Raw genomic sequence first — 27,336 nt, 5'->3', positions numbered from 1 at the left:
AGAATCAACAATTTCAGAAAAATCTTAAATGAAGCACTTTTGTTGACTAGTTTTTTAAGATCTCAGAATGCAAGCCATTGGCTTAATCAGCCTTCAAACCTGAATAACAATTCACTAATGATCATATTTAATTCCTCCCCAATATTACTCAGTATTAATGGGATTGGTGATAGTATTTTCTACAATAAAGACAAATCCATTCTTCCCCTAACTATTTGCCCAGCCTCATTCTCTAAAGGGACAATGTTCATTTGGACTTCTCTTTTGTATACTTAAAGAAACTTTTCTTGTCCATTTTTATATTCCTTGCCAGTTTGTCTTCAATATATTTTCTTTCACAATTCCATTTATTCCATTTCTTTGTTCTATTCTGAATTTATCACAATCTTTAGATCTATTTCTAACTTTTGTCTCCTTTTCGTGATTTCTCCTTCAATTTCCTTAACTTTCTGGCATGATTGGTTGATCTCTCCCTTACAATCTATCTGCTTTACTGAGATTATTTTTTTGAAGGCTTGCTGAATTACCACTCCTTTCCTGCTAATCTATTGGACCAGACCAGTTTAACCAACCATATCCCCAATCTACTGCAATTTCCTTTACTCAGGTTAAATATGGTCATTTCTGACCTCCAAATATAACATTCTACCATACTCCGGAATATTACGAATCTATTACTGTCAAAGGCAGAACAAGATAAGCTTTATGAAATATGAAATTATCCTACAATGGTTAAGAATGTTATACTCTGCAGAATCTATATGCCTTAGGCAACAAAATTTCGTTCAGACCAAAAAGGTCTGAATAACAAAAATAAAATTCAATTCAATGCTATCTAATTCTCTGATTGTATCAGTAGTATCTTATAGCAGCATTGTCACTCGGTCCACTTAATTAAGCATCTTTAAATTCCGAGTATAATTACACTGGCCTTTCTGCTGCTCACATCATAGATATTATTCCGAAAATGGTTTAATTGAAATGCAGATTTAAAAAAAAAAGGTTACCTGGGAACTCAACTGAGTTTTAATCCAATTGAAATAATAGTTCAGATCACTTCCTTCCATCAATTCACGGCCCCAAGCAGCCAGCTTTGCTATAATTCTTGCTGCCTGTAGATATTAAGAAACAAAATTTCTCTAAAGATATTTGGAATCTCTGCAAATTGTATACTATTTAGGAATTGAAATAGATTAAAATAAATAAATGAATAAAAAAATGTCAGTATCAACATTTGCACAGATAAAAGATAAATGGACGTCCATTCATACTAATAATTGTTTTTGTTCAAATAGGCTGATATAACCCCTATTGTAATTATATTGATACATTTCAATCAACACAGCACCACCAATAGCAGGAAGAAATCTGAAAGCACTTAAACAATTAAAATATTCACACAGAATGAACATTTGCCTCAAAGCAACATTGCCTTAATTAATTTTTTTGAACTACATGAGGAAGTTGATCAGAAATGACAAATGCAATATTTCAAGAAAATGTAAAATTACTTATCCAAAGTTCTTTCTAAGCAACATTCCAGCCTTATATTAAACTTGCACCTTTTTGGATATTCAGAAATGAGTTAACTCCAACTTTCGACACTAACAAAAGGTCCATTGGATATATTCTGAGACTAACACAAGCAAATGATTTTAAATTTGATGTGAACAAATGTAATATTAAGATGTCCTACATTTCAAAGTTACAATCTTTCAAAAAAAAATTATCCGAGAAATAATAAATGAAAGAAGAAATTGCACACAAATTCACAATACAAAAATGTTTAAACAAAAGTAAATGAAGAAAAATAAAAGCTTTCTCGAATGCATGGAAAAAACAGTCATTTGTCACAAAACAATTCAACTATTTAACAACGTGAATTATCTTCAAACTACATAGCAGTGCTTCAATGCTTTTGTTTGGAAAATAAATAAGTTAAGCTCTAACTTTTTTAACAGTGGTCACCATATTGAAAATATATTTGTTATTCAGGCAACACAGCAATGATTTAAAAAAAAGCCACATTTTAGAAACACAATTGATATATAAATTTGACATTGAAGCAGTGCTATATTTCACATCAGGTTTCAAGTGAAAAGATTGGGAGGAAAAAAAAGCCAGCTTTCGGCAGCGGCCCGGAGCTGAGACTGCGGAACTCGGAGCTGTTGCAGCGGGACTCGGAGCTGATGCAGCGGCCCGGAGCTGAGGCAGCAGGACTCGGAGCTGATGCAGCGGCCCGGAGCTGAGGCTGCGGGACTCGGAGCTGGGGCTGCGGGACTCGGAGCTGATGCAGCGGCCCGGAGCTGAGGCAGCAGGACTCGGAGCTGATGCAGCAGCCCGGAGCTGAGGCTGCGGGACTCGGAGCTGGGGCAGCGGGACTCGGAGCTGTTGCAGCGGGACTCGGAGCTGGGGCTGCGGGACTCGGAGCTGTTGCAGTGGGACTCGGAGCTGAGGCTGCAGGACTCGGAGCTGTTGCAGCGGGACACGGAGCTGAGGCTGCGGGACTCGGAGCTGTGGCTGCGGGACTCGGAGCTGATGCAGCGGGACTCGGAGCTGATGCAGCGGGACTCTGAGCGGAGACGGCGTTCCGGCTTTCGGCAGCGGCGACATCACCATGGAGGTCCGCTGGACTGGAGAGCGGCATTTTCGGCCTGGATCGATCGCCTCAGCGCAGAGGGAGAACAAGGAGGGAAGAGACAGAGACTAAGACTTTTGCCTCCATGACAGTGAGGAGGTGCTTGGTGAACTCACTGTGGTGGATGTTAATTTGTGTTTATTGTATGTTTTGTTATTTATTGTTACTGTGTATGACTGCAGGCAACGTAATTTCGTTCAGACCGAAAGGTCTGAATGACAATAAAGGAATCAAATTCAAATGTAATGCCTTCCAGGCACTAGTCATCCTGACTTTGCTCCTCTCATCTTAAAGCAATGCCCTCCCATCCTGGGATAAACAATTCTGACAAGTCTACCCTATCCATGCTTCTTATTATTTTATGTACCGATACTTCTATCAGGTCTCTCCATAATCTCTGGTATTCCAGAGAAAAGCAATAAGGGCTGCAGCTAGCGATGTGCCCAAAGGTCCCTGGCAAGCAATATCATGGGACAGCTAATAATCCGGAGTGGGTTGTAATTTTTGTACTGCAATATTGTAAATACAATCCCAAAGCTTAACCCCCCCCCCCCCCCCCCCCCCCCCCCCCCTTAGTCTAGTTCAGTAAAAAACACTGGCTCAAGCACTGGACCAACTAAACTTTATTTTTGGAACAAACAGCAAATTCCCCTATACGACACCTAAACCAACACGGGTTCGATCCTTGCCTCTGCTTGGCCAAGCCCTTCAGCCTCGTGCAAGCAGACACTGCCCAAAAGGGCACGCAGTCCTAAGCGACCCTTCCAAAAGATCGACACCGATCCAAAATGGGGCTACCTTTTACAGGTCCATGAACCTTGAGGGGCCGAAATACATAGGGGTGGTCCCCTTACAATCCAATCAAATATATCAATTACATTATTGACAGTTCCCCATTCCAATCACAGCGAGTCTATAGAAGCTTCTGGAAGGAAGCAAGTTAACTGAATAATGCAACATTTACCCTGGAACTCAAAACAATTCTGCTAGGGCTTAGTACTTTGGCCTATCAACATACAGCAAGGTAACTGTCTTACAACATTATTTATAATTCCTTTGCAGCAATCCAATCATATTAATGCATTTAAGTATGTTTGCAGAGTTTTTATACATTTTATCAATTAAGGGAAAATGAGGAGAACACCTAGATCTTTCACCATCCTGCATATCAATCTGAGGCTCAGACTAGTCGGCGCCATCCACAGCTTGTAATTTTCCATTGACAAAGGTTAAGCAATTCTGACAAATACAGGGATTCTCTATTATATAGTGTCTTTAATTTGGTCAATATTAACATTCCCCATTTTCATCATTTATGATAACCCTCATCATTAATGATAACCTAAAATACAATAACGATTGCTTCACTCTAACAAATGTCCTAACAAAAAGATGCTGATGTATCTTCCCAGAACTTCATCAAGCTTCCCGTGTTTTCGTGGGTGTAGCTTCATGATTTCCGTCTGATGACTCTTCACCTCCTGATTTTTTGTGGGTGCGAATCCCATCCATCAGTCTTGATAGTTCATCTGTGCTTGATCCATAGTAGAGTACAGGGTTCCTAAGAAAACCTGGGATGAAGTAAGTTAGCAGTCCATACTTCCACTGATACTTTTAGTGATGGAGATGTACTCATTCCTTCCATCCACTTTCACTGCTGTTCGTGTCATTAGGAGAACCTGGTAATGTCCCTCCCAACGAACCTCCAATCACTTTCTCACCTAATTCTTTATAAGGACATAGTCTCCAGGTTTTACTTTAATGGGAGTTTCTAACAAAGGCATCTCACTAAAGGCTGCTCTTACTCTACAATGCGAGTCCCTTAAGGCTTTGGTCAATGCTAGAATGTTGTCGGTCATCTCCGCAGTCTTATGTTAAGAGTTGATTATTTTCATCACACCTAGTAGCCATTAGATTGTCCCCTACTGCCCTTGCACCACAATGGGTTGCACAGTGCATGCACTCTATAGCCCATACTGCCAATGAATCTGTCATGCAGGTCTGCTCTGCTGGAGTGGTCCACAGTCTAGTCATACAATCCAGTATACACCCAAGTTGTCTCCATCGTTGCTTATCTCTGTCAGTAGCCTCCTCCTGTAATTGACCAATTTCTTGGATGGTTGGCATCAGTCTCTCCAAGGGGGACTTGTTAGTTATACTTTTAGTCTGCCTCATCATTTTGGGTACCACCATCTTACGTTCCTATGATACTTTCTCAGCTACTAAATCGCCATTACGATTCCCGGTATCTACTGGAGTCTGTCCTGTGGTGTGTGCGCTATATTTCATAACAGAAATTTGTCTAGGTAGCATTAAGGCCTTTAATAAATCTGTCACCAATTGTTTATTTGAGATTTGGGCTCCTGCAGAAGGTAGAAATCCCCTATTTTTCCATAATTGTCCAAAATCATGCACCACTCCAAATGCATACCGAGAATCAGTGTAAATATTTACTTTTAAATTTTCCCCAATAACACAAGCCCAATTTTCACTTTCTGATTAACAATTGCATACCAGACAATCTCTCACCCCACTGTCCAATAAATACGCTCCCGTCCACATATTATGTCAGAGTCCTCTATGGGTGCATCCCTCAAGTCCTCCCTTATAGATGTTTCCTCCTCTATGACAAATAGACAGTCATGTCCTGCTTCTGATTGCTCTTCTGGGGGTGAAACAAGAAAAGAGGCTGGGTTAATCAATGTACAATGTCTGAATTGAAGTTTTGGGTTGTTCAAAAGATAGATCTCATACTGATTTTGGCAGGCCATTGTTATGTGCTGGGTTTGAAGCTGCCCCAACAATGCCTATAACGAATGTGAGCTGTATAATGCAATCTCCTGCTGGAGGGTCAATTTAGCAGTTGATTGTAAACATTGGTTATATTTAAGAGGGAGGTAGATGTGGCCCTTGTGGCTAGAGGGATCAGGGGGTATGGAGAGAAGGCAGGTACGGGATACTGAGTTGGATGATCAGCCATGATCATATTGAATGGCGGTGCAGGCTTGAAGGGCCGAATGGCCTACTCCTGCACCTATTTTCTATTATATATTGCAGTTACAATTTGAGGGCAAAGTGGATATCCCCTGGCTACCAGATCTAATTTAGAGGAGTAATAAGCGACTGGTCTATGTCTATCCCCATGTTTTTGAGTCAGAACCGAAGTTGCACATTCAGATAAAATGGTGCAAAAGAGCTGGAAAGGTCGATCGTATAATGGTCTTCCCAACGCCGGGGTTTGCATCGGCGATCTTTTTAAGTTTTCAAAGGCCTCTTGTGCTTTCTTTGTTAATTTAAATTCACCCTCCTTGCTGGTATAGGCTGTTAGCTCCTTGGTTTCCAGAGCAGTATCAGGGATCCAAGGTCTACAATAATTGACCATGCCAAGCCATTGCCTCATTTGTTTTGCTTCTTTTGGAATTGGGAATTCGCAGATGGGTTCAAGTCTGCTTTTCTTGATACTGCTTTTGGCTGCCGAAATTATAATCACTAAAAATTTTATTTTCTCCTGGGCCATCAGTACTTTTGACTGGGAGACTACATATCCTAAATCAGCTAGATGGTTTAGTAATTGTGCAGTATCTTTTCGATTACTGGATTTGTTTTTGCTGGCCACTTCTGGGGGTGAAACAAGAAAAGAGGCTGGGTTAATCAATGTACAATGTCTGAATTGAAGTTTTGGGTTGTTCAAAATCATCGACATACTGCATTAATGTTGAATTCATTTTGAATTTTAAAGTATTTAATTGGTCTTGTAGACACCTGGAAAATAAAGTAGGCAAATTGATAAACCCTTGAGGAAATCTGGTCCAGGTGTATTGTTGGCCCCTATATGTGAAAGCAAACAAATATTGGCTGTCTTCGTGAAGAGGCAGAGAAAAGAATGCATGTTGCAAGTCGACTATTGAAAAGATTTTTGCTTCAGCCGGTAATTGGGCAAGGATATGGGCAGGGTTTGGCACAAGGGCATGGAGCGGTTCCACAACAAGAGTTGATTTCCCTCATATCTTGCACAAGTCTATATTGGCCCTCCTATCCTGGTTTTGGAATGGCAAGCATAAGGGTGTTACAAATAGATTGGCACTTCACCAGTATTCCCTGTTCCAGCAAACCCCAAATTAATTTGTCAATGCTGCCGATGGCCTATAATTTTCGTGGATATTGTTGTATTGAAGTAAGTGTTACCCCTTTCTGGAGTGCGACTTGGATGGGACTGATGTTCACGCATCCTACCTGAGCTATGTCCTCCGCCCACACTTGAGGGTCCACATACTCACATACCTCACTCCCTGGATGATGATGTAAGCGGGTAACAACTGTCTTTGGGGCCTGATAAAATTCAACAACATATTGATTAGACAAATTTTGCTTGTGGTAATTATTGGGGTCTGCCATGGTGATTGCCTTCCGTACCATCGTTCCTAGGTATTTGGCTCTTGCTGGGTAGTTCACCTTTAGAGTAATGTGAGGAGCAACACCTGCAGTTATTTTCCATAATTGTGCTGGTACTTTAGTATATTTGGCAGCTCCCTCTTTTCCCTCAACTAGTGCCAACACTTCCACCTCCCAATCCTGTCCTTCATGTGGTTTAAATAAGGCTTCCAGCTCTTCATTCCTCCCACTCCCTTTTTTGGTCTTATATCTAGGATCCTGGCTGTCAATCGGCTTTTGATTAGTGTTTGCAAGGGCCATTAAAACATCTTCTTCTCTTGCACTATTGTCCGCTTTATATTTGCTAGAGCTTCGTGCAGCGGATGTCCTAGAATTGTTAGGAACCTGGTGTGTTTGCTTGGGGTAATTATCTGCTGGATCACAGCCCATAAATCTCGGGATTCTGTGTGATATACATGCATTGTAGTTCTTAGGTGATTTTCTACGATCGGGTATTTGACAAAATGGCCATCATCTCGTTGGGCTTCCATGGGGTATAGACTCCTATTGCATGGGATAATTTGCACTCACTGCATTGACCAGATCAAAAGAAGGATTAGGCATTTCCCCAACAGGGAACCGTCTACAGGTGGTTTGTTTAGATTTTGTACTTTCTGCCATATCAAGATCTATGTCGGTTTCTTTGTTGTCTCATCCCCAGATGTATCTTCCCCCTCACATGGGGGTTCACGGTACTTTCTAAATGACTTCTCTTCTCTCGCTACTCGTTCAACTCGTCTAGGTTTAAGTTCGCAAGAATACCCTGGTTTCTATATCCTTCCTCTACCTTCTTTGTCCGTAACTACTTGAGTTTTCTTTTTCATTGGGCTTCTGGTACTGTGAAATCTCGGACTATCTATTATTAATGGAGCGGTCGGGTTTAAAGAATCCTGTGCTACAGAATTTGATTGTCTATTCCATTCACAAGCTATACATCGTGCATCTGAAGCTCGGGGATCGCAAGAGGAGTAAGGTGGTGGCCGTAGATTTCTATTTTTAATGGCCCTGCCCCACGATGCGAGTTCATTCAAGAGCTCTCCCGAGTTTTTAAAAAAAAAATCAAACTCGTGGTAAGCACGGAGAATGAACGTAGCGGGTACGTCGGAGCTCGGGGACGTCTCTTAGTGGCTCGTAACGCTAACGGCAGGTACTCGGGAAGACTTGCTAATGGCAGGTAAGCTCGGGAAGACTCGTGAAGATTTTTCAACATGTTGAAAAATGTCCACGAGAGCCCCGAGTACCGACGAGCGGCCATTACCGTAAATCTCCTAGTTCGAATCAGGGCAAACTCGGGAGAACTCTTTCAATGAACTCGTACAGTGGGACAGGGCTTTAACATTTTTCCAATCTTCTAAATACTCATCATCATCCCCCTCAAAACTAACCCCAACCATCGGGTCCACAAGCTCGAAATTTACTGGTGCCAGTTTTCCTTTGGAAGATTTCCTTCTGCCCTTATCTCTAATACTTCCATGCTCCTCTCTCAAGATGCCTGGAGGTGGGTACGCTTCAATATCCTCCAATTCTATCCCCGCTTCAGAGTTGCTTCCTTCCAACTTGCCATTCTTTCAGATTCTCTACTCGCATTCTGTTCCTCATAATAATCTTTCCACAATCTAATTAATTCCCTTGCCTCTTCACTATCACTGCATTGCCAGATAATTTGCTCAATGTACTTCAATCCCTTCAATGTATTAAGACCACTCTCGGGCCATAAATCGCTCCCTAATTCTTTATTTAATACCCCGGAAAGGTTTCTCAATCGTTCGGCTCTCTGTGGAAATTCGCTGCATATTAATTGTAAAGGACTTTCAGAATCAGCAGTCATATCTCATTCCACGTGATTCCCCGTTCTTTTGGACAATGGAAGCAACTCCTAAACCACTCACACCTTCTTCACCATTCACCCCTCTCTCTCAATTTCCGAGATTACCAAACTCGCTCCTGAACAATGGTCAGCGGCTCCGAAGCGCCAGCAGTCTCGCTCCTCTTTCAATACAATCGCAATCAATCTTTCCAATCTACTACAGGTGCACAACCTTTTATCCGACAGCCTTGGGACCAGACACTTTTCGTAATTTGGAATTTGTCGGTCTTCGGAATGGAAATTTTTTAGCGTAGATTTTAATGGCTGGCTCAGTGGTAGAGTGCCCGGCTCATATCCGCAAGGTCGCGAGTTTGCGCCTTGATCCCGGCAGTTCCTCGGTCGCGAGTTTCAGTCTTCAGTGTAGTTTTTTTCTTGCAGAATAAATGTCTGTATGAAATGCAGTGTGTTGAATGAATTCCTGAATTTGTAAATGTGACCGCAGCATTGAATCACCTCCCGCACTCATGTCACCCTAGCGGGGCTTCATGCCCTAAGGCGGCCTAAGGCGACATTTTCACACTCTTATATCCGTGTGCAGCCGAGACGCCAAACGTGAGCTTTGGTGTGCAGACGACATCTGGAAAAAAATGTCTGGTTTCTTCCACTAGGCTTTACCCCTCCCGCGCAATATACCTCCACTTCTCTTTTTAGTTCCCCTTTCTTCCAGGACTTTGATCCGAGTGTTTGCGCTGTTACCTCTGCGGGCCTTCTCTTGCACTATTGTCCGCTTTATATTTGCTAGTCTTGGATCGTGCGGTGGATGTCCTAGAATTGTTAGGAACCTGGTGTGTTTGCTTGGGGTAATTATCTGCTGGATCACAGCCCATAAATCTCGGGATGAATGGGATATACATGTTCCCCATTCGTCGAGGACCGACCGGAGGTTTGACGCAGTCACATCATCTCGTTGGGCTTCCATGGGGTCGGTGAACGTCCTGTGGGATTATTGTCCCTGCGATAGCAGGGGGCGATCAAAAAAGGATTAGGCATTACCCCAACAGGGAACCGTCTACAGGTTGTTTGTTTAGATTTTGTACTTTCTGCCATATCAAGATCTATCCGGTTTCTTTGGGTCGCTACGGCCCAGATGTATCTTCCCCCTCACATGGGGGAACACGGTACTTTCTTGCGACTTCTCTTCTCGCTACTACTCGTTCAACTCGTCTGGTTTAAGTTCGCAAGCGGGGGTTTCTATATCCTTCTGGACCTTCTTTGTCCGTAAACTACTTGAGGCTTTTTCTTGGGCTTCTGGTACTGTGAAATCCGTGCTTGCAGTGGGCGGTGGGGGTAAAGAATCCTGTGTACAGATTTGATTGGGGCCACAGCTTGGGCTGTGGGCGAACTGCCACTTGTCGCCGTAGCGGCCCATCGGCCGGAACGGCTTCTAATGGCCCTGACCCCCCCACGATGCCCGATGCTCTCCCGCTAGTGGTAAGCAGTTTTCCTCTGGAGTTGGAACGGGGCTGGGTAACTGCTGGCTGTGGGTCTCTGGGATCTCCGTGCTTGCAGTGGGCTAATGGGGGCCGGTGGGGCCGGGGTCCCGTTGCAGTCCTGACGTCTCCCGTGAGTGGCTGACGTTGCTGACGTGAAGACAGTGCAAAGCCCCCACGCCGGTGCAATGGGCGGGGAGCTGGAGAGGGGAGGGAAGGGGTCACACACATGGCCGGGAAGCAGAGGGGTGTAGGTGGGGTGAAACTGAAGGGAGCGACAATCTGCAGCTCCCTGCCCGCTGAGATAAAAAAGTTCCCACGCCAGACTCACGATACACTGTATCGTGAGTCTACCGTGGGAATTTTTTTAACTCAGCGGGCAGACAGCAGCATATTGTCAATTATTAACCCTCCCGCGCAATATACCCTCACCTTCTCTTTTATGGATGGGGATTTAGTTCCCCTTTCTTCCAGGACCGACCTGAGGTTCCGCTGTCACCTCTGCGGGCCGCCCTCGGTGAACGCTCACTCAACTTTGTCTTGGGATTCGTACTCTCCCGGTCAATGTACCCTCACCTTCTCTTTTATGAATGGGGATTTAGTTCCCCTTTCGTCGAGGACCGACCGGAGGTTCCGCTGTCACCTCTGCGGGCCGCCCTGGGTGAACGTCCTGTTTCCCTGTCCCTGGGATAGCAGGGGGCGATCAAACAGCACAATACCCCCCCTCCCTCTCCCCCCCACCCCCAACTCCAGAGGAATCCGCTCCCCGATGGGCCGCTACGGCGACAAGTGGCAGTTCGCCCACAGCCCGAGCTGCGCGACCTCAAGAACAAGACGCACCTTGCGCACCATCAGTTTCTGCCCCTCTGGAGTTGGAGCGGGGCTGGGCTGGAGTTGCTGATCTGGGATCTCCGTGCTTGCAGTGGGCCTGGGGGTCGGTGTCCCGATGAGGGGACACAGCTCGGGCTGTGGGCGAACTGCCACTTGTCGCCGTAGCGGCCCATCGGGGAGCGGCTCCTGGTGGTCTCGATGTCTCCCGCTAGTTCGCAGTTTTCCTCTGGAGTTGGAACGGGGCTGGGCTGCTGCTGGCTGTGGGTCTCTGGGATCTCCGTGCTTGCAGTGGGCCTGGGGGGTCGGTGTCCCGTTGGTCCTGACGTCTCCGGTGACTGGCATTGCCGACGTGAAGACAGTGCAAAGCCCCCACGCCGGGTGCAATGGGCGGGGAGCTGGAGAGGGGAGGGAAGGGGTCACACACATGGCCGGGAAGCAGAGGGGTGTAGGTGGGGTGAAACTGAAGGGAGCGACAATCTGCAGCTCCCTGCCCGCTGAGTTAAAAAAGTTCCCACGCAAGACTCACGATACACTGTGTATCGTGAGTCTACCGTGGGAACTTTTTTAACTCAGCGGGCAGACAGCAGCATATTGTCAATTATTAACCCTCCCGCGCAATATACCCTCACCTTCTCTTTTATGGATGGGGATTTAGTTCCCCTTTCTTCGAGGACTGACCGGAGGTTCCTCTGTCACCTCTGCGGGCCGCCCTCTGTGAACGTTTTCAAGGACCTTTTTTCAAGGACTGAAAAAATGTCGCTATTCGGAGGTTTTCGTTATTTGGATCTTCGGATAAAAGGTTGTGCACCTGTATTCAAATTCTTCTATTATCTCCCACAAATCCACACGATTTCAACTCTACAATTTTAACAATCCTCAATCATCTAAAGATTAAGGTGCTCCAGGAAACAATCAAACACAATCAAACTCGTTCCCGCAGCCTGTTTCCTACACCCAGAACGAACACATGCAAATGAGCTCCAAACAAGCAAGCAAAACTGTACACAGACAAGAAATTACACCACTTATTATTATCATACACAACCACATTCCTGTATAAACTACAATCATTCGTCCAATATCGCATTCATTACTGTGCAGTTCCAAAAGCAAGCCACAGTATATTTTAATCCCTCCTCGTGGTGTGCTCAGTCAATGGAACAATCCCTCCCACGACACAGTGATCGGAGGGATACGAACCCCTGGCAATCACGAGTCGGACTCCGATTATAACAACAGTCCGGATAAAACTATATTTTTATACAGCCGATTTAAACTATTATTACTACAATGTATCCAACATTTGAAATCTAAATCAAAAGCAATACACAGTAAGCACAATGCAACAACGGCAGTCTTACATGCACTTTGTACACAACTTTTAAGTTTTATTATCATGCACAGATTAATCCGAAAGGAAATGTTAGGCTGTGGGCCGAGGAGCTTTATTCTAGTTTCGTGACCCAAGTCACCAAACTACATGAAATTTTCACATATTGTGTAAAAAAAATTATATAAATCACCCGAAACTCGTCATGAACAAGACTTGCACATTTTTATTAAATTAAGAGTAAAAACGGAAACATTTCGGGTGATTTTTAGTCCAATCAAAGCACGTTTAACATTGATTTGTCTGCCAATTGGCCAATCACGTGCTTTGCTTCAGGTTAGCACACAAAATGGCTGAGGGTGCCTCTACAAATGCCTGTTTTACTGGAGATTCTGATTTGTTGTTCTGTGAAATACATGTCATGGAAACTTGCAGCAAGGTAATTGAATTTAGTGAGAAAAGCATTAAAAAGGCTGAAGAATGTGCTGCTAAGTGGATGGAAGTGTAAGAAAGCCTTGAAAGCAAAGTCGCTGCTGAGGTGCTCCAACACAAAGAAGATAGCCAGGAATCAACTCAAACTGAAAGGTAAGATCTCAAGTCTGAATTTATGAAAATCTATCTGTATGGAGTTCAATTAATTTAATTGCACCCTTTTATAATGTGAATAAATTCATTCATTCACTTACTCATGCATTCATTCATTCATTCATTCATGACATTGAGGGCCTAAACTATATGTTTCCATAACACAGTCAATTAAACATTGTCACTAATGCCAGCTTGTTGTAGAGTAATAAGTCTTTAACAGCTAATCTCGGAGCTGCCAGCGATAAACTTACCGGGAAAAAGTGCTCCGACCGTGGGGCCTATTCTCAATTAAGAAGCGGCCGATTCGCGAATGCGGAGCCGCGGATCATCTCCGATGGCGGGGGGAGGCATGCTGTACATAGGGCCGTCTGTAGCGGCCGTTTTCAGACCCCGACCACGGGAGATAAATGGAGGGATATCGATCGCTATTTATAGGCTTCCATTGCAGTGAGAAATGGTCAGAAATGGTTGATTTTTCTGTAGAAATGAATTGGTGATATGTGAACTTGAACTAGTTTTTCTATGGTAGTAACCTATTGTTATTCTCATTAACATTAAGAAGAGGTTTAAATTTTATGAATTGAAGTCCATGCAGACTTAATGACTATGAGATTTTTTTTTCTGTAGCCTCTACTTAAACTTGAAATAACTTATCAATTGTAGTAAATTACAGTGTAAGTCTCATTGACATTAAATAGAGGTTGACACTTTATGAATTGAAGTCCATGCAGACCTAGGTACTATGAGATGTTTCTTTCTCTAGCTATTCTGCACCCTCTGCTCCTGCACTTGAACTTGAAGTCTTATCTATGGCTGTAAATTACAGTGTCAGTCTCATTGACATTAAGAAGAGATTGACATTTTATGAATCGAAGTCCATGCAGACCTAAGTAATGAGATTATTTTTTTCTGCAGCTTCTGCCCCTCTTCAGAGCATGTCCACATAAAAGTGTTTAGTGTGGACATTCACTGTGCTTTAATGAACACTAATTTGATAATTTGCAGACTTGCCATCCCATCTACCTGGACATGCATACATGTTTAATTTCCTCATTGATATGTCGATATTGTCTTACATAATATAAAACATGAAAAGATGTAAAATACACCCTGACACATATTATCTTCTATTATTAGGAGGCAGCAGTGTATACCCGAATTGTCATGCAGAGTGCTATCGTCACTTCTGCAACATAACAACAATAAATCGAGCAATAGCAAAGTCTAGAAGGAAGAAAGGTAATGATAGGACTCAAACAACAAATCTTTTTACTTATGGTCATATGATGTTACTTTGAAAAATGATAAGATATATTTGAGGATGTTGATTTATTTTAATTTTCATTCCTTTTCTGTTTTCTTTTTCCTCTTTCAATTGAGTTCAAGACGCTGAAAAGCCTGAAGCAGGTGAATCGCCTCAAGAGGCAGTTTCTGATGGTGAAGCAGATGAGCCGGCCCCAAAGAGACTGCTTCGATTCATGACAAGTCATAGTCAACAAACAGCAACTGTTGAGCACACTGACCGCAGGCATGTCCTACCAGCGCATTGCATCATTTGTAAAGGTTCAAAGTACACAAAAGAAATAAAGACGGGAAAAAGAAAAATGGAGAAATTAATGCAATGTGAAACAAAACAAGGTGGTCATTTAATGACTGCTGCAACCATGAAGAAAGATGAGGCATTGCTGTTATACATAAGAGATAGAGACCTTGTAGCACTTGAAGCGAGATACCATAAATCATGCTACCAGAGATACACCAGAGTTGTCATTGATTTTGCACAAGATTGTAAACAAGATAATCAGCAGCAGGTATATGAGAAGTCCTACTCTAGTTTCTGCAAGAGAGTCATCGAGCAGAGAATCATCCACGGCAAAGAAATCTTAAGACTTGCTAAACTTAAGACTTTTCATGTGAGGTTCGAGAAATTGAGGGCTTGAATGCATCATTTCACAAGACAGGCCGCCTGAAGGCAAGGTTGAAGAGATCCCACCCTCTCTTATGTTTCACAAGGCCATTTAGGCAAGTGGAAAGTGAAATTGTATTTGTTGAATCACTTCTTGTTGAAGAGCTGTTTGAAGGTGTTGTGGAAGATAATTCAACTGAGGACAGTGACAGCAGTGTGATTGTCGGTGACAACCAACAAGAAGGATCATCGTCCCATCACCTCAGAGACATGTTTCATGCAGCCCAGATAGTTCATAATAGCATCATCAACTCAACAAACCACATCCAATGGCCCCCGACTTCTGAAGACACTACATTACATACAGCCGAAGATTGTCCCAGATGAACCTTACAACTTTTTGGCATGGACCACTGGAGCAAGCAATGAGCCAAAAGAATCTGGTAAAGTTGATGTGCCTGACGAGATGCATCACCGTCTGCTGTCAATTGCCCAGGATATCATGTACCTGAAATCCGAAGGAAGGATACTCCTTCCAAAACACACAGCCCTCTCCATGGCAGTCAGACATTTAACAGGCTCAGCAAGGTTAATTGGGCTGCTCAATGGATTTGGCCATTGTTCATCAAATTCATTTGCCTTAAAACATGACACTGCACTGGCAAAGAGGCAGATAGAACAGGGGATTGGCCTACTTCCAGCTGAGGCTCAAACAACCTTCACCACGTTTGTATGGGACAACAATGATTTCGGGGAAGAAACAATCAGTGGAAAGGGAACCACACACAATACGAATGGCATTCTTCTTCAGTGGAGCCCATCTACCACCTCTGAATCAACCCAGTCATCGCAGCCTGTGCCCAGTGCTAGAGATAGACAACGATCTGTCCAGCCGCCATCTCCTAACATCAAGAAATATCTTGGGAGCAAAAAAATTGGACCAAAAGCTTAAGGCGATAAGGTTGATCTTGTGGACAGACATTATCGATCAGTCCAAAGTTCTGCAAGAACACTTGACCTGGCTCTTCGTGTGATGAAATTGGTGGATTCATCTGAGAGGATCTTCCCTGGATGGATAGGCTGCAACTCTTCTACAGAATGATATTCCAGGAATGTGTAACATCAGCTATCTACCAATTATAGATGCCAGTCCAACTGAGTATGACACTGTCTTCACCGTTCTTGAGAAGTCTCTTGAAATTGCCCATGCCTTGAAGCAAGAACAGGTGGTTGTAGTGTTTGATCAAGCTGTATACTCTAAAGCACAGCAGATCAGATGGAGTAATGAGAGATTTTCTGATCAGATAGTTCTCCGTCTTGGTGTCTTTCACACTTCTTTAACCATGTTAGCTTGTATCGGTAAACGATTCAGAGATGCAGGTCTTGAGAACTTGGTGATAGAAGCAGGGATCGTGGCACTGGGATCTTTGAATGGCGCAATGAACGGGCATCACTACAATCGAAGGGTCCGCATGCACAAGTGTGTGGTGGAAGCAATGGAACGCGTCTGCTGGCAGAGCTTCCTTGAATCCCTTACAGAAGAGGATAAACGCCAAGCAGAAACATTGATGAGCCGACTGAATGCATCCTTTCCAAAAGAGGCTTTCACAGAACTTGTATCGTCAGATGAATTTCAGATGACTACATTGTATGATGAGTTTGTCAACAGTAGGGCGAATAATCCAACATTCAATGTGTGGTCTTCTTACATTGAAATGGTAGAAGTGATGCTACTGTTCCTCAGAGCAACCAGGGAAGGGAAGTGGGACTTGCATCTCTCAGCGATTAGGTCATTTATTACATGGTTGTTTGCCTACGATCACATGAACTATGCCCGTTACCTGCCAGCCTATTGGCTTGAGATGTGTGATCTCCCATCATCTCATCCTGCTGTCCACCAAGAGTTCATGAAAGGTCATTTTGCTGTACAGAGGCAGGCTGATCAAGTAGCATGTGATCAAGCCATAGAGCAGACCTGCAACCGAGAAACAAAAACAAAAGGAGGCATAGTGGGATTCTCAACTCGCAAAGGAGCTGTCTCAAGATGGATTTTGTCACAGCCCAAAAGAGCCGCTATTTCCAGGAGATGGCACGAAAAGACCAGATGACAAGGGGTCGCAAGGAATTGCAGCAGTCGCGAATAAAGAGAGATGAAGAGGATGTCTGCAAGGTTATATCTGTCCTTGAGTCTATCATTAATCCCTTTGAGGACATCCAAGACCAATTGGTCCACATAGCATCTGGATGCGTTGCTTCCAAGGATGTAACTGAGGCTTACATCATTGCGTGGGAGAAGGGAGATGCAGCTTTCATCACATACTGCAAACATCATCTCCAGGACAGTGAAGATATGTTCAAGCCGCTAAAGAAGGAGAAAACAAAGACTTTCCAGTCAATGAATAAGTCAACTCAATCTAAAATCAAAGGAAAGGAAGTGGAAAGGCTGACAGAATGTTCCACAGACAAGTGATCATTGCTAATGTACGAAAGCTTGATGTCCGTAACATGCTGACATACAATGTGTTCGGAGAGAATATTATGCGGAGGAATTGGGAGTAGGGGATGGAGTCTTTACAGGGGGCAGGGTGGGAAGACGTGTAATCCAGATAGCCATGCGAGTCAGTTGGTTTGTAGTGCATGTCAGTCAGAAGTCTGTCCCCTGCGATGGAGATGGTGAGGTCAAGGAATAGTAGGGAAGTGTCGGAAATGGTCCAGGTGTATTGGAGTGCCGGATGGAAGTTGGTGGTGAAGTGGATGAAGTCAGTCAGTTGTGTGTAGGTGCAGGAGGTGGCCCCAAAGCAGTCGTCAATGTAACGGAGGTAGAGGTCGGGGATGGGGCCCTGGTACGTATTGAACAAGGATTGTTCAACGTACCCGACAAAGAGGCAGGCATAGCTGGGGCCCATGCGTGAGCCCATAGCTACGCCTTGTGTTTGGAGGAAATGGGAGGAGTCAAATGTTGACATACAACTTGGGCCCTCTTCCTCTCTCACTTGCACATCCAGATGGATCACTTAACAATACAACAAAATCATCCTTGCTGCACTACGTTGAATCGCAAGTACAACCATCTCCCCAAGTTGACATTCTGCCAGGGACCATCTGGATTGTAGACGGCATGGCTATGGTGCAAGAACTGTCCTTGAGAAGTATTCCTTCAACATTTGGCAAGCTAGCTGATCACCTTCTGAAACAACTGGTTGAGTTGGCCCTTGGTGTCCATAGTAATGTTATCCACTTAGTTGTTGATACTTACAGGAAAGATAGCATCAAGAATGCTGAGAGAGGGAGATGCTCCGTTGCCAGAAGCTTAATCACCAAAATATACAGTGGAGACCAGCAAGTACCTCACCAATGGAAATAATTTCTTGCATGTGGTGACAACAAATCAGAGCTTATCAGGTTCCTTTTTCAAACTTGGCAGAACAAACCCATCTGCATTCCTGAAGAATGTGAGTGTTTGTTGCTCATGATGGGGAGTGTCACGAGTTGACAGATAACAATGGGCAAATGAGTGCTCGCTTGGTACCATAGTACAACCATGATGGAGTGCAACCATGAAGAAGCAGACACTTGTCTTTTCCTTCATTGTCAGTATGCTACTAGTCATCAACCATCAACTTCAACAGATCCAGCTAGATACCCAATCCTAATCAGGAGTCCTGACACAGATGTGTTTGTGATTGGAGTCGCTGTGTCACAACATATTGGAGCAGACTTATTATTGCACACTGGAAAAGGCAACAATAGAAAGAGTATGAGTCTATCAAAGATTAGCTCATATCTGGGACCAGCTGTCACCAAAGCTTTGATATATTTGCACTGTTTCACAGGCTGCGATTCAGTTAGCTCATTTCATGGAAAATCCAAATCCAATGCCTTCAAGTTGCTTGCAAGTGACACAGCTACCCAGGCCATCTTTCATGAAATGGGAAGCTCATTCAGTCAGTGATGAATTGGTGAAAGGTGTAGAGAAATTTGTTTGCAAGTTATATGGGCAGGGCTGTGAGAAAGTAGATGAAGCTACATACAACCTGTTCCTTATGTTAACAAAATCAGAGGCTCGTCTTCCACCCACTGCAGACTCGCTCAGAAAGCATGTCCTGAGAGCAAATTACCAGGCTGCTATACATTTAAAATGTCTGGAACAGTTTCCACAAATTCCCAGTCCAAAGGGACATGGGTGGAAAATTGTAGGTGGTGAATTGCACATTGACTGGGGTGATCTGCCTCCAGCCCGAAACACCTTGCTAGAATTAACATACTGTTCGTGCAAGAAAACAAACTGTGAGAAATCAAGTGCAGGGAAAGGAAGATGCTCATGTCAACGGCATGGTGTGCCATGTACAGATTTATGTAAGTGTGTTGACTGCAGAAACTCTATTACTGCAAAATCTGACTTTGAATCAGATAAAGAATATTCAGATGAAGATCAGATTTAATGTAAACAAAATAAATTGTGGAAAAAAATGATTATATAAAGTTTTATTTCACTGTTTATTTGGTCAAATTATTTAAACAATGAGTGAATTACTTATGATAATGGTGTGCCGGTGAATGACTGCGACAATCCACCCACCGATCCACACATACACACACACATCCATCCATACGCACACTTCCATGCATGCAAACACACACATACACACACACACACACATAAATCCGCTCACACACATCCACACATCCATTCACACACAGACATACATGTACACATCCATACATACATGCACACATACATCCATCCACACGTACATACACTTACATCCACAGATACACGTTTGAAAGGCACACACAGACACACACACGCAAACTAGAGTTAAACAATGCAACACTTTTAGGGTTATTTTAGGTTAAAGGTAATAGCCCTCATTTGCAAAGGCACCTTGGTGGTCTATAACATAAATATAAGCTCATTGTAGCTTAAAATGAATATTCATTGAGTAAACATCAGAACATTCGATTCTTGGCCAGGATGTGACATTTACATCAGAAATAAGACAGGTCTCTTAAAGGTCTGGCACTGCCCCAGTCCCACTATGGCCGTCACCCCCATTCTCCACACTTTGGCAGTCAGCGGGGTTCATTAAATGGGGAAACCTAGAGGATCTGTCCTAACCCATTAATTAGGCTGGTTCAGGAGCAGGACCTCTGCGACAGTGTCATTAAAAAAACTCACAAATTATATTCATCATATTATTTTTATATATAGGTATAATAATATATAGTTTAAATGGACTACAACACGGAAATAGGCTGTCCATGGTGTAATATGGGTATTGGCCACTAGATGGTGCTTATATTCCCGGTCTCATTTTCTAATTAGTTTAATTAATTAATGTGCAACTTTCGGCAATGAGGAGTTATGACATCCTTCTCAATTATATTTCATCCAAATCTGTGTAAAATTCCATGTAGTTTGGTGACTTGAGTCATGAAATCCTATTTCTAGACACATTTTTGATGCTCGGCCCACAGCCTATGTGCACACTTTAAATTGTCCAGCACCTCAATGTGAGATTCTGAATATTAGTAAATTTGAATCGAAGATTTTCAACTCGCTCTGCTCTAATTATTTTTTGGTGTGTAGATTCGACGTACGCAAATTCGAATTCAAAATTTGCTCGGATATGAAATTCTCAAATTAATTAGAATATTTTCGGCCAATCTATACTCTAATCACTGAGTGCCCAATACGAGACTCCTTTCCCGTCCTTTCAGAGTAGATATCTCACAGAGGCGTGAACTTTAACCGACATAGGCTCAACCTATCAAAAAGGCTTCCTCCTTTCCACCTGCTTGGCACCGGGTGCGTAATCTTTTCATGCTGGCAGTCGATGCGCTTCCAATCTGCTCCCCCAGCAACGACGCAGTACTTTGCCTCTTAGCACTGTTACACCCAGTTCGTCTTTCAATATCCAGTCAATTGGATACCCGATCTGGACAGGGCCTTGAACCTCTAGTTTTTTTTTTAAATGAAATAGTTTTCTTAGCAGCAGCTGCAGCTACTGACTAAGGTTAAGTATTATGGGCCTTTAACCAAAAGGAGAGGACTTGAACCCAACCCTAGAAAGGGGCCTCTAACCCCAAAGGCACGAGTGCCCCCAGTGCTTGCTAAACTCTGTTCTATGGTCTCATTGGGACCCTTTCCCAAGCTCGCGGATGATCGATCTACTCAGACTAACGAAGTGGGGAAAACCAATGCGAAAACCGCAATGTGGCGCCGATTTCTTCACTCGCAATCTGGAACAGCTCAACATACTTAAACGCAAATTTGTGCTTGGGGGGGGGGACTGTTGAGATTCTGGACGAGCCCCCGATGTAAATATGTTCCTAATGCTTATCCTTCCTTAGTGTAGTTCAGTAAAAAAACACTGACTCAAACACTGGACCAACTAAACTTAATTTTTTGAACGAACAACAAATTCCCCTATACGATACCTAAACCACTGCCGGTTCGATCCTTGTCTCTGCCTGGCCAAGCCTTTTAGCCTCATACAAGCAGACACTGCCCAAAAGGTCATGCAGTCCCAAGCTCCCTTCCAGAGGATCGACACCCAAAATGGGACTACCTTTTGTAGATCCACGAACCTTGAGGGCCGAACTACATAGGGGTGGTCCCCTTACAATCCAATCAAACATATCAATTACATCAATACGTTATTGACAGTTCCCTAATCCAATTACAGAGTCTAAAACAATGTTTCTTACAGAAGCTTCTGGAAGGAAGCTAGTTCACTGAATAATGCAACATTTACCCTGGAACTCAAAACAATTCTGCTAGGGCTTATCACTTTGGCCAATAAACAAACAGCAGGGTAACTGTCTTGCAACATTATTTACAATCCCTTTGCAGCAATCCAATCATATCAATGCATTTAAGTTTGTTTGCAGAGTTTTTATACATTTTATCAATTAAGGGTAAATGAGGAGAACACCTGGATTTATCACCATCCTGCATATCAATCCGAGGCTCAGACTGATCGGCGCCATCCACAGCCTGTAATTTTCCACTGACAAAGGTTAAGCAATTCTGACAAATGCAGGGATTCTCCATTTTATAGTACCTTTAATTTGGTCTATATTAACAATATCAGTATTCAGTCCTCCCTAGCTTAGACACACCCTATTTACACACAGCTACGGACAAACCTGAGAGACTGTCAGTATTAGTTTAGTTTAGAGATACAGCGTGGAAAAAGGCCCTTCGGCCCACTGGGTCAGCGCCAACCAGCAATTCCCGCATACACTAGGAACAATTATTACATTTACCAAGCCAATTAACCTACATACCTGTACGTCTCTGGAGTGTGGGTGGAAACCGAAGATCTTGGAGAAAACCTGCGCAGGTCATGGAGAGAACGTACAAACTCCGTACAGACAGCACCCGTAGTCTGGATCGGAACAGGGTAACCGTGCGCTGCGTTCGCTGTAAGGCAGCAACTCTACCGCTGTGGACATTTTCTGCCACTTGGAAACTCAGCTGTTGGGTGCATTTCCAAACCTGGGAATGAACTATAGACTTCTGGGCTCGATTGTCTTAAGTGGGACTTTCCCCCCACCCCCACCCACCCCTCCAACCCCTGAGGAACAAGTACAGAATTTCCTCAAACTGTTTAGAGTAGCAGGTCGTCTTTCCAAAATTATTCTCATAATACACAGCATTTATGGAAATAGTAGACTTAACAATCTGACATACGAGTCACAAACCCATTCTGTCTTGGTTGTTCTTTCCTGACCTACTAGGTATTTACAACATTCTGCTTTCACTTCCAAACTAGAGGTTGAATTTGTCTGTTGTCAAAGTACCGAACTATATTTTTTTAAATTTGCAATGTCTATTTTTAATCGACTATTGTGCAGTCAGTAAAATTGAAGGCATCTATGTATCATTTGATTTACAAATCTAATACTGGTGGAGCAGCTGGATTCCATCATTCCCCTGTGGATAGGACTTTATATTCATTAACTGGCTAATTCACTAATTCCGTTTCTATTCACTTAGAGAAGATTCTTTTCACCATTGGCTAAAATTAAAACTCAGATGCACCAGGATAATTTATCTGCCATGTTTATTGATTCAATTTTTATGTTGGCCATGGCAATAATAATATTTTTTTTCTAAAAAAGAGCCAGAGGGAAATATGAGCAGTTTTCACATCTACCTGCGGAAGATATGAACAGATAGAAGGTGGGTTTTCTATCACTGACTCAAATTAAAAGCTGCAAATGAACAACTCTTACGCTCAGCACAAGTCTACACTGCACATAAAAGCACCATACAGCACCAACAAACTTTAAAAAAGTCATGAACATGTTTAGTACATAATATAAATATCATTCAAACACTATGAAGTTTCTCGTTTGTGTCAAATGTTCAAGTGAAAATTGAGATCTTGTAAAAAGTTCATCTGACACAACACAAGGAGTTAAATAGCTCAATCTAAGCAAATACCTGTGACAGAAGATCAACAAGCAATTTCCAAAACCTTTATGTGACAAATCTTTGCTACCCAAGGTATGCAAAACAAAGAATTTCACCGTGACTTGTCACATGTGACAATAAAGTAATAATTCATATCATTTTGGGAACAACTTTTTCTCAGCAGTTACAATAGAATTCTTACTCACCATATGAACAGTAAATAGATCCTGTCGATTCAACATTGGTAAGAAGTATGACCAAGCAGTGTTCTTAGTTTTTTTGGCATAATCAAAAAAAATGTTGACTCGTTGGTGGTTTTCCTGTTTAAAGTGAACACCATACCATCAATGTCACGAACAGTTAGTTTTAAAGACAAAATTAATATATTTGATAGACAGATTTATTACATTTTGAATATATTCAATATTTTCTGTTGAATCCATTGAATTGATAGAAAGATAATCACATTCAACACAGCTGAAAAAGTTAGTTTGCTGTATATATACAGTGCCCATAATGTTTGGGAAAAAGACCCATCATTTATGTATTTGCCTCTGTACTCCACAATTTGAGATTTGTAATAGAAAAAAGTCACGTGGTTAAAAAGCACAGTCAGATTTTATTAAAGGCCATTTTTATATATTTTGGTTTCACCATGTAGAAATTACAGCTGTGTTTATACATAGTTCTCCCCTTTCAGGGCACCATAATGTGTGTGAGACATGGTTTTACATGCGTTTGTAATTGCTCAGGTATGTTTAATTGCCTCCTTAATGCAAGAGCTCTCAGCACCTAGTCTTTCCTCCAGTCTTTCATTTGGCAACTTTTATTGCTGTTTATCAACACGAGGTGCAAAGTTGTGCCAATGAAAGTCAAATAAGTCATTATGAGACTGAGAAACAAGAATAAAACTGTTAAGAGACCTCAGCCAAACCTTAGGCTTACTAAAATCAAGTGTTTGGAACATCATTAAGAAGAAAGAGAGCACTGGCGAGCTTACTAATCGCAAAGGGACTGGCAGGCCAAGGAAGACCTCCACAGCTGATGACAGAAGAATTCTCTCTATAATAAATAAAATCCCCAAACACCTGTCGAACAGATCAGTTTTTGGTTCGATATTTTCCGCAGATCTTTTCTGACACTTTTACACTCATGGTCGAACCATTTTTCATGGTTGTGTTTTTTGATAACTTTTCTCTTCTGTTTCACAAGGTCAGCTTTGATGGCTGCCTTGTGAAAGATCATATTAATGTCATTTATAGCCACATTTACACCATCTCTAGTAGTCTCATCTTGAATTTCAATATTTTATTTGTGTTTTATTTATATATCAGGTGAATTCAGGGCCATGATGAATTTATCTCCACTATCTGAAGCCCATCTGTAAGTCTGATTTAGTTTATAGAGCTTTTTTTTCGTCTTTAGTTTGCATAGGAAATTTTAGGTACATGTTGCTTTAACTATGGTCTGCAAGAGGGGACTGCTGCCTAACAGTGAGTGCAGGGGTCTATGTCAGTAATTGCGTAGTCTATCACGCTAGACCCAAGAGCTGAGGAATATGTAAACCTTCCCAGCGAGTCCCCTCGGAGCCTACCATTAACTATGTACAGGCCCAAGGCTCTACAGAGATGCCCTACCTCTCCACCACTTTTATTTATTTCACAGCCAAGGTTGTTTCGGTTAATGATAGTTGGTGTGAGATACAAGGGGGTTTGACTAAACACATGGTTGCCCTGTGGGTCTATGGAATCGGGTTCACATCCGATCCTTGCATTCAGGTCTCCACATAGTAGCACATTTCCCTGGGCCTGGAAATGATTGATTTCCATGTGGAAAGTTTCAAATATATCCTCTTCAAAATATGGCGATTCTATTGGGGGTATGTAGGCGGCACATAGATATATATCTTTTCCAATTATTCCTGTTTATTTAATCTTGTTTCAACCATATATGTGATTTCCCCTGTTTTATGGATGTCTAGTTCTCCTTTGAACCACACCAAGACCCCCACCGGAGGTTCTGCCCTTATGTATATCAGTAGTTTTTACTGAGGGCACCTTGACTCCATGGTACCCTGAGGGGCAGGGAATGAACGTATACTTTCGGTACCATGTTTCTGTTAAAATCATTATATCAGTCTCGTCTATTGACTTTAGGAACTCAGGGTTCCCAGTCTTCATCCCGAAGGTTGAAGAGTAGAGACCCTGGATATTCCAGCAGCCTATATGAAATGAACTCATTTATTTTGTATATATATATTTTTTTTTTTAATTAAATAAAACCTATTTTTTGTGGGACAGGTGCGAAAACACTATTTTTTTCTATAATTGGGGAATGTTATTTGGATAACATTCCCCAATTCTCTCTCTCTCTCTCTGTTTGTCTGTCTGACTCTGTTTGTCTGTCTCTCTCTGTTTGTCTGTCTCTCTCTCTCTCTGTCGATACAATTTCAATTTAAAAACTTTATTGACATGATAAAAAAACATTGTTATATTGCCAAAGTATAGAACATGACATACGTTCTTGCAGCTGTAAGCAGTACAACACACGTTCTTGCAGCTGTAAGCAGTACAACACAATAGCAAGTGTAAGCAGTACAACTCAATAGCAAGTCTCCTCTCTCTCTCGCCCCTCTCTCTCCCCTCTCTTTCCCCTTCTCTCCCTCCCCCAATGGGACCCCTCCTCTCAATTCCACACTGATCCCCATTCCTGCCTCTATTCAGTCCTCACTGACATCTCCTGTGCTCCCCTCCCCATCTAACCCCTCTCCCATCTATTCATCCTGCACTGATCTCCCTATCAACCTCACATTGATTCTCCTGCCATCTCCCATCCCCCATCCATCCTGTAGTGACCCACCCATTCATCCTGTAGTGATCCCCCCCCATTCATCCAGCACATACCCTCCGATCCACTGACATCACCATTCATCCTGTACTGATCCCCCCCCCCCCCATCAAGAAGAATGGGGGAATCAGTCTGAAGAAGGGTCTCGACCCGGAACCTTGCCTATTTCCTTCGCTCCATAGATGCTGCCTCAGCTGCTGAGTTTCTCCAGCATTGTTGTCTACCCCATTCATCCTGTACTGATCCCCCCCCATTCATCCTGTACTGATCCCTCCCATCCATCCTGCACATATCCCCCCCCCATCTATACCGTACTGATCCCCCCCCATTCAACCCCACTGACATCCCCCGCGCTCTCCCCTCACAATTTCATCTACTCCAACCAACACGCACTAATTCCCCAGCCTCAATCCATCCATTCCGCACCGATGACCCCCCCCCCCCCCCCCCCCCCCGCCCAATTTGCCAGGAGATATTTCTGTTAAAATTTAACATTAATTCTGAAGTGGGAATGATGGAAACAGCGTTTATCAATAATTTTTTTTAAAATCTGGTGCGTACAAATTGGGTATCTTCATTGCTGTTCATAACACATACATCTAATCTGAATGTCCGGTAATGTGGCGTTTTGACACCTTTAAACATATTACCAAAAGACCATTTGCTGCAGTTATGTCCTTTGACCATCTCTTGTCAGTTAGTGTGATGTTTAACCTGTCAGATGGGTATAGTCGGTTTTAACAACTATTATCATAAAATGTAGTTTTGATATTTTCTTGCAACCTGTATATTTTGTTGTGGATAAATTATGTGGGAAGCGAGAGTGTTTCTGTACCAATCGCAATAATGACCCCATGCTATGGCCATGTCATGATAATTTTTGGTCTTTCACAGAGAGCATGCTTGCATCAATCTGTGGTGTGCATGGTTAAGCATATATGTTACTATGGTTCAGGATTTATTGACATAGGTTGATCATACGCTGAGTAATCCAACCACATTTTTGTTTGGAAGTGGAAAGAAATAATAGAAATTTGCATTAA

At 42.8% G+C, this 27,336-nt stretch overlaps 1 protein-coding gene across 2 annotated transcripts in view; it reads right to left on the bottom strand.

The window, feature by feature from the left end:
• The window catches only part of atp6v1h (ATPase H+ transporting V1 subunit H), an 84,917-nt gene that overhangs the window by 43,367 nt on the left and 14,214 nt on the right, over nt 1-27,336 (bottom strand). For both annotated transcript variants that reach the window (XM_055634065.1, XM_055634066.1), the window contains exons 5-6: nt 23,653-23,766; nt 1,008-1,112 (exon numbers count right to left, since the gene is read on the bottom strand). In XM_055634065.1, the coding sequence (XP_055490040.1) occupies nt 1,008-1,112; nt 23,653-23,766 (219 nt within the window). The remainder of the gene's footprint in view (nt 1-1,007; nt 1,113-23,652; nt 23,767-27,336) is intronic.

The sequence above is a fragment of the Leucoraja erinacea genome, chromosome 4 (genome assembly GCF_028641065.1).
Source record: "Leucoraja erinacea ecotype New England chromosome 4, Leri_hhj_1, whole genome shotgun sequence".
Lineage (NCBI taxonomy): Eukaryota > Metazoa > Chordata > Chondrichthyes > Rajiformes > Rajidae > Leucoraja > Leucoraja erinaceus.
The sequence above is the reverse complement of the archived record's forward strand: the minus strand, read 5'-3'. Positions and strand labels throughout refer to the sequence as shown.